Genomic DNA, 7,587 nt, shown 5'->3' with positions numbered 1-7,587 from the left:
TTACCATTTACTTTATTGATTTGGGTATATTCTTTCTTTCTTTTTTTCTTTTTGTAGGTCTTTTCCATCCTTTGTGTTTCCTGCCTAAAGAAATTCCTTTAACATTTGCTATAATGCTAGTTTGGTGGTCTTGAATTCTCTTAACTTTTGCTTGTCTGTAAAGCTGTTAATTTCTTTGTTGAATCTGAATGAGATCCTTGCTGGGTAACATAATTTTTCTTGGCTGTAGGTGTTTTCCTTTCATCACTTTAAATACATCTTCCCACTCCCTTCTCACCTGCAGAATTTCTGGTGAAAAATCAGCTGTTAATCATATGAGGACTCTCTTCTATGTTATTTGTTGCTTTCCCCTTGCTGCTTTTGATATTTTCCTTTGTGTTTAATTTTTTTTTAAGTTTGATTAGTATTTGTCTTGGCATGTTTCTTGGGTTTTTTTTTAATATGGGACTCTGTGTTTCCTGGACCTGGGGGCTATTTCCTTTCCCTTGTTAGAGAATTTTTCGACTCTAATCTCCTGAAATATATTTTCATACTCTTTCTTTTTCTCTTCTTCTGCTGCTGCTGCTAAGTCGCTTCAGTCGTGTCCAACTCTGTGCGACCCCATAGATGGCAGCCCACCAGGCTCCCCCATCCCTGGGATTCTCCAGGCAAGAATACTGGAGTGGGTTGCCATTTCCTTCTCCAATGCATGAAAGTGAAAAGTCAAAGTGAAGCCTTCTGGGACCCCTATAATTCAAATGTTGGTGTGGAATGTTGTACCTGAGGTCTCTGAGACTGTCATGATTTCTTTTTATTGTTTTTTCTTTATTCTGTTCTGCTTCAGTTATTTCCACCATTATATCTTCCATCTCACTTATCTGTTCTGCCTCAGTTACTCTGCTATTGTTTCCTTCTAGTGTATTTTTTATTCAGCTACTGTGTTATTCATTGCTGATTATATGTTCTTTAGTTACTCTAGGTCCTTTTGAAACATTGCTTGTATCTTTTTGATCCATGCTTCCATTTTATTTCTGAGATTTAAGATTATCTTTAGCATCATTACTCTCAATTCTTTTTTGGGAAGATAGCCTATTTCCTCTTCATTTGTTTGGTTTTGTGGATTTTTACCTTACTCCTTCATGTATTTCTCTGTCTTCACATTTTAACTTACTATGTTTACAGTCACCTTTCTGCAGGCTACAGGGTCATAGTTCCTCTTACATTCGGTGTCTGCTCTCAGTAGGTGGTATGGAGTGCCTTGTGTAGGCTCTCTGGTAGGAGGGACTAGTGCCTGTGTTATTGTGGGTGGAGCTGTATCTTGTCCCTCTGATGGGCAGTGCCACATTTGGTGTTGGTTTCTTGTTGTCTGTGAGCTTAATATGACTTTAGGCAGCCTGTGTGCTAATGGGTGGGGTTGTGTTCCTCTTTTGCTAGTTGTTTGGTATAAGGCATTCAGGACTGGAGCTTTCTGGCCATTGGGTGGAGCTAGGTTTTAATGTTAACATGGTGGTTTCTCGGAGAGCTCTCACTTATTAATACTCTCTGGGATCAGGGCTCTGTGGTGTTCTAATGTCCTGGACTCAGATGCCCCACCTCTTAGGCTCAGACCCAATCCCTGGCTGGAGCACCAAGACGCTCCCAAGCCACATGGTACAGAAGAAAAGTTTAAAAAGAGGAAAGAGAAAAGAGAAGAAAATAGAAAAACAAGCAATAAAAAAGTAGACAGACAAAACCCTAAGACAAATGGTAAAAGGAGAATGAAACAGACAAAAACACAAAAAGAAACACATGCACTCACAAAAAGGTAAGAGAAAAAAGAAGAAATGCAAAGGAAGAAAGCCATCAAACCAATAAACAAACTTATAAATGAAAACCAACATTGAAAACTAAACTAGGAAAAACACAAAACCATGAGCAAATCAAATGCAGAAAGCAAACTAAAAACAAGCAAAGAATGTATAAAACAAACACACAAATATGATCAAAAGGAAAAAAAATGTATAAACAAAAGAGAGGTGCAAACCAAAGGGAAAAATACAAAAAACAAAGAAGTAAAGTAAAAATATAAAATATAATTAAAAGTAAGGTAGAAACTAAATAAAATGAAGAAAAAAACCCCAAACATGGAAAAAGTGCAATATAAAGTACAGTAGAAATAGGAAAATAGAAAAAAAAACATAAAGCATAAAAAGAAAAAGTAAATAAGAATAAAAATTTTAAAAATAACAAAAAGGACAGCAGTATAAGAAAACAAAAAGTTAAAAAGTTAGGTATAGAGAGACAGTAGTAGTAAGAAGAATATTTTCCTATGGTCTCAGCTCTCAGTGTCCTTACCCCTACAGTGAGCACCAATCAATCTGTCTACCCAGGAAGCCCTGCAATATTTCTAGGAAGGTCTCTGGACCTGCTTTGGGCACTGCGGGGTCAGCTCAAACTCTGATCTGGTTTACTCCAGCTTGTACTTGCTTCCAAAGTCCACAATTGCCTCCAAAGTCAACATCCTCAAATACGGGGGAACGCGTATTGTTTATTCAGATATTCCACAGATGCAGGGTTTACCAAGCCAATTGTAGGGTTTACCAATCCACTGCTCCTGCAGTTGCACAAGAGAATTCCCTTGCTCTTCTTTGGTCCATAGCCCCTGGAGCTCAGCTTTGGTTTGGACCAGCCTCTAGCCCTGTCTCTGCCCTCTTTCTGTTCCCCGCCCAGACAAGAAGGGGTGAAAGCAGCGGCTGATTAAGGCTCACTTACTCAGGCCATGGAGAATGAAGGATATGGCAGTCACAATTGGGATGTATAGGGAGTGCCTGTGGCAGCAGAGGTTGGCAGGAAGTTGCTACAGCCTGAATTAGGCCATGTGTTCTCCTGGGAAGTTGGCCCTGGATCACAGGACCCTTGCCAGTGCCAGGTTGCACAGGCTCCCACGAAGGTGTGGGCAGTAACCTGGGCCTTCTCACAGTTTGCTGGCTGTAGCAGCAGCCATCACACCCACCCCTGGGATCAGAGATAGCAGCTGCTGCTCATACAGCCCCTGGAGCTCACAAAGGTGGTGTCCTGCCCTTTGTCAGTGCTTGGTGTCAGAAGCATCTTGGCTAGACCCCCTTCTCCTTGAGCATCCTGCAACAGCGGTCTCTTGCCTCTCTGGCAAGCACAGGCTTCCCTCTAGACTCTTTCAGCCGCATTGCACTAACCTGTCTTTACAGCAGTCAAACCCAGTCCTTTCCCTGGGATCTGACTTCTGAAGCCTGAGCCTCAGCATCCAGCCCCCACCTACCCTCTTGGGCACATAGGCAAGCATTTCAGGCTGTGGGGTGCTGGTTGGCACCAATCTCTGTGTAAAATTCTATCCATTCTGCCCTCTGCATACTTGTTGCTGTGATCTCCTTTGAGGCTCCGAAGCTCCCCTCTGTCCCAACCAGTGAGGGGTTTCGCAGTGTGTGGAAACGTTTCCTCCTTCATAGCTCCCTCCCAGAGGCTCAGGTCCCGTTCTGATTCGTTGGCTTCTCTTTTTTCTTATTTCTTTTGCCCTACCCTGTTATGTGGAGATTACCCTGCCTTTTTGAAGTCTGAGGTCTTCTGCCAGTGTGTGGTAGGTGTTCTGTAGGAGTTGTTCCACACACAGATATATTTTTGATATATTTGTGGGGTGGAATGTGATCTCCACATCTTGTGCCTTCACCATCTCAAAGGTCCCTCCCATCATCCCTTTTTATACCTTCATAATATTCAATTACTTTGTTTTTCAAGTCCTCTATTCATGGACATTGAATTATTCTAGTTTTTACTGTAACATATATTATCGCAATCAATAACATTTTCATATTTTCCCAGTGTTTTCATGATTTGGATAATTGGGATTTATGGGTTAACAGAGAATTGGGATTTATGGGTTAACAGCAACAGCTTTGTTGCTCCTCAGTCACTAAGTCATGTCTGACTCTTTGCGACCCCATGGAGTGCAACATGCCAGGCTTCTCTGTCCTTCACTATCTGCAGGATTTGCTCAAATTCATGTCCATTGAGTCAGTGATGCTTTCTAACCAGCTCATCCTCTGCCACCCCCTTCTTCTTTTGCATTCAACCTTTCCCAGCTTCAGGGTCTTTTCCAATGAGTTGGCTCTCAGTATCTACATATGTGCTGCTGCTGCTGCTGCTAAGTCACTTCAGCCATGTCCAACTCTGCGCAACCCCATAGACGGCAGCCCACCAGGCTCTGCCGTCCCTGAGATTCTCCAGGCAAGAACACTGGAGTGTTTCCAAATTCCCCTCTATAAGGATTTTACCATTTTGGAAGAAGTTTGTCTTTTTGAAAAACTTCTGAAGTGATTCTATGGTTCTTCAAGAATTAAGAACCACTGGTTTAATTTGTTTTTTTATTGTTGTTGTTTGATTTGTTTTGGATTTGTTGTTGTTGTTACTGATGCTAAATCATAACAATCTAATGCTCAGTTCATAATGGAAATATTCCTACTATATCCAATACTAGTAGAGATCAGGGACTGTACTGTGTTCATGTCTACATTCATGGTGGCTAGCACAGGGGCTTCAACAAGCACATGCTTATTAAATACATGTTGAATATTGAATGATGTAATAAAGTGTGGTGACATCATATTTATTTATTTTCTTATCAATATATACTACTGTGCCTGCCCTACACCAGATGTTTTATTCTCTGAAGTCATGGGGTTGGTATTATTCATACATTATCTAACAAATGTTTATTTAGAATGTGCCATGTGACTGGCAGGATTCTGGATAATATAGATAAAATAGGGAAAAAAATGGGCAAAAATCTGTGCCCCTGTAGAATTTATATTTTAGTGGGAAGATACTAAAGAAAATTGGAGAAGGCAATGGCAACCTATTCCAGTACTCTTGCCTGGAAAATCCCATGGACGGAGGAGTCTGGTAGGCTGCAGTCCATGGGGTCGCGAAGAGTCGGACACAACTGAGCGACTTCACTTTCACTTTTCACTTTCATGCACTGGAGAAGGAAATGGCAACCCACTCCAGTGTTCTTGCCTGGAGAATCCCAGGGACGGTGGAGCCTGGTGGGCTGCCGTCTATGGGGTCGCACAGAGTCGGATACGACTGAAGCAACTTAGCAGCAACAGCAACTAAAGTAAATGGGCTTCCCAGGTGGTGCTAGTGGTAAAAAGAACCCACCTGTGAATGCAGGAGTTGTAAGAGACATGGGTTGGATCCCTGGGTTGGGAAGATGGCCTGGAGGAGGGCACGGCAACCTACTCCAGTATTCTTGCCTGGAGAATCCCATGGACAGCGGAGCCTGCGGGCTACAGTCCATAAGGTCACAAAGAGTTAGAGACGAGTGAAATGACTTAGCATGCACGGAGGCACTAAAGAAAGTAAGAATTGAATGTAAGCAGAAGAGTACTAAGTGCTAAGAAGATACTGAAAGCAGTGTAACAAGACTGACGGGGATTTCAGCTGTGTTTAGACCTGTCTGTGCCCAGAAACCTGAATTAAATGAAAAATGGCTTGTCAGAGAGAGCATTTTGAGTATTTATTGAGTAAATGAATGCTTATGATTGTCAATAGAATCTATGTCTCTGGCTGTGTACCAGTGTCCAGATCAAAGCACCCTTCCCTATTCCTGTGTGTTAACGCTTCTCTTTCCATCCTCCCAAGTGAAAGTGAAAGTGAAGTCGCTCAGTCGTGCCCGACTCTTAGTGACCCCATGGACTGCAGCCTACCAGGCTCCTCCGCCCATGGGATTTTCCAGGCAAGAGTACTGGAGTGGGGTGCCATTGCATTCTCCTTACAATATATAAATGTATCCAATTAACACGTTACACACCTTAAATTTACACAATGTTGTTTTGTCAAGTATTTTAATAAAAACAAAAGTAAGAGGACCAATACTGGCACTTGTCCCGTGAAAGCCCTCAGCCAGGTTCAGCCAGTTGAGAGCCTGTCTCTGTAAAGCTCTATGAACCACGGCCACCCCTGCTCAATCACAAGCTGCGCGGCCGCTCTCACAGGGTGACAGCGGGGCAGAGGAGCTTCAACATGGAACACAGCCTGCACAGCCCCAGCTATTTCCTATTTTATAGGAAAGCTTTGTACACTCCTGGCTCTGGCTACACAGCTACATCACTCTATTTCTTGGGGGTAATGAAAGGCAGTATTAGAGGCCAAAAAACAACTTCATCACTGCCACCCAAGAAAACGTATTAAGCTATGAAAGTCCTTCAGCTATCTACACAGGGCCAATCCACATTACAGCTATTTAACACAAATTACTATGCAAAACATCTGAAGGGGTCTTGATCTCAAAAATTCAAGTTTATACCAGGGTAACACATAGTTAATTCCTCTGTATCTTTACTTCTCTTTGAAAAACTGGCAATGCATTTGGATTAGTGATAAAATGAGTTTTTGCTACGTTTCAATACATGCTCAAACTGTGAGAATAAGGAACAGGAGGCAGGCTCACTTTAAACAGTTGGAACCCCAGTGCCACTGTTAACTGCTTTCTGGGCAGCCTCTTTTGCTTGGTGGGCTTGGAGTACAGCTACAGCTTCATCAACTTTAGAACGGAGAGACTCTAGAGACTCAAGCATATGAAGAAGTTCTGAATTGTCAATCTCCAACAACATGCCAGTGATTTTACCAGCAAGAGTAGGGTGCATGGCTTGAATTAGAGGAAAGAGCCGTTCACCCAACATTTGCTTCTGCTCTTGAGGAGGGGCAGAGGCCAACATGGAAGCAGTCAGAGGCTCCTGACCTTGTACATGAACAGCGGGCTGCTGCATGGTGACCTGTGGCTGTGCATTCAGATGTTGTTGAGGATTGCGAACTCCTGCAGCGTATTTGTACTGTGGAATGGTGCGAACAGCAGGAGTAGCTGCAGCTGCAGCAGCTGCGGGACATAGACCCATCGTTTGTGTTGATGTGTTAGCAACACGCTGTGTCGACATGACTCGTGGAACCTGTGAAGAAGCTGGTCTCACAGTACTTAATGGTGGTCTAGGAGCGGCTGGGCAGATAGCACTGGGCATATTTTGGAATGGATGAGGTCTGGCACCCTGAGCAGTCCAGTGAGGACTTGGTCTTAGTTGAGCAATTTGATTAGGAGGATAGTATTCAGCACGGTTCTGAGCCTGTGGGATAGCTGCCATGAAGTAACCTGAAGGAAGTGCTGGCTGGTAGGGGTTGATTACAGGGTTGGGCACAGCTCTTACACTTGCCATCCTCTGCATATACTGGTTAAGCCTGCTTAGAAAAAACTGGACTTCATTCCACATAATCAATAAGTTAGATCTTCTACATATATATCAAACATTACATCTAGACGATAGAAAATTATCTTCCCTCGCACACGATGAGTATTAATAAAACTTTATTTTGTGCCAGGTCACAAAGAAAGTATCATCAAATTAAATAAAATAGAAACAACACAGCTGGCATCATTCTTTTTTATCATAGTACAATGAAAGTAAACATTTTTCTAAAAGTGTTTACATCAGAAAATTTAAAAAATCTATTAAGGACGGCAGAGTTGCACAAAGGAAGCATGCTGGGCCCATAAACCTCTCTTAAAAGCTCTTGAGTGAAAAGAGAAATACAGGGAATTTGTGCTTT

At 42.6% G+C, this 7,587-nt stretch overlaps 1 protein-coding gene across 1 annotated transcript; it reads right to left on the bottom strand.

The window, feature by feature from the left end:
• Positions 1 to 6,417: 6,417 nt before the first annotated feature.
• On the bottom strand, positions 6,418 to 7,265 carry LOC112445076 (polyadenylate-binding protein 1-like). The gene has a single exon (XM_059883680.1). The coding sequence runs from the start codon at positions 7,248 to 7,250 to the stop codon at positions 6,441 to 6,443; it is 810 nt and encodes a 269-aa protein (XP_059739663.1). The 5' UTR covers positions 7,251 to 7,265; the 3' UTR covers positions 6,418 to 6,440.
• Positions 7,266 to 7,587: the final 322 nt, after the last annotated feature.

The sequence above is a fragment of the Bos taurus genome, chromosome X (genome assembly GCF_002263795.3).
Source record: "Bos taurus isolate L1 Dominette 01449 registration number 42190680 breed Hereford chromosome X, ARS-UCD2.0, whole genome shotgun sequence".
Lineage (NCBI taxonomy): Eukaryota > Metazoa > Chordata > Mammalia > Artiodactyla > Bovidae > Bos > Bos taurus.
This window is presented reverse-complemented; position numbering and strand designations above follow the sequence as displayed.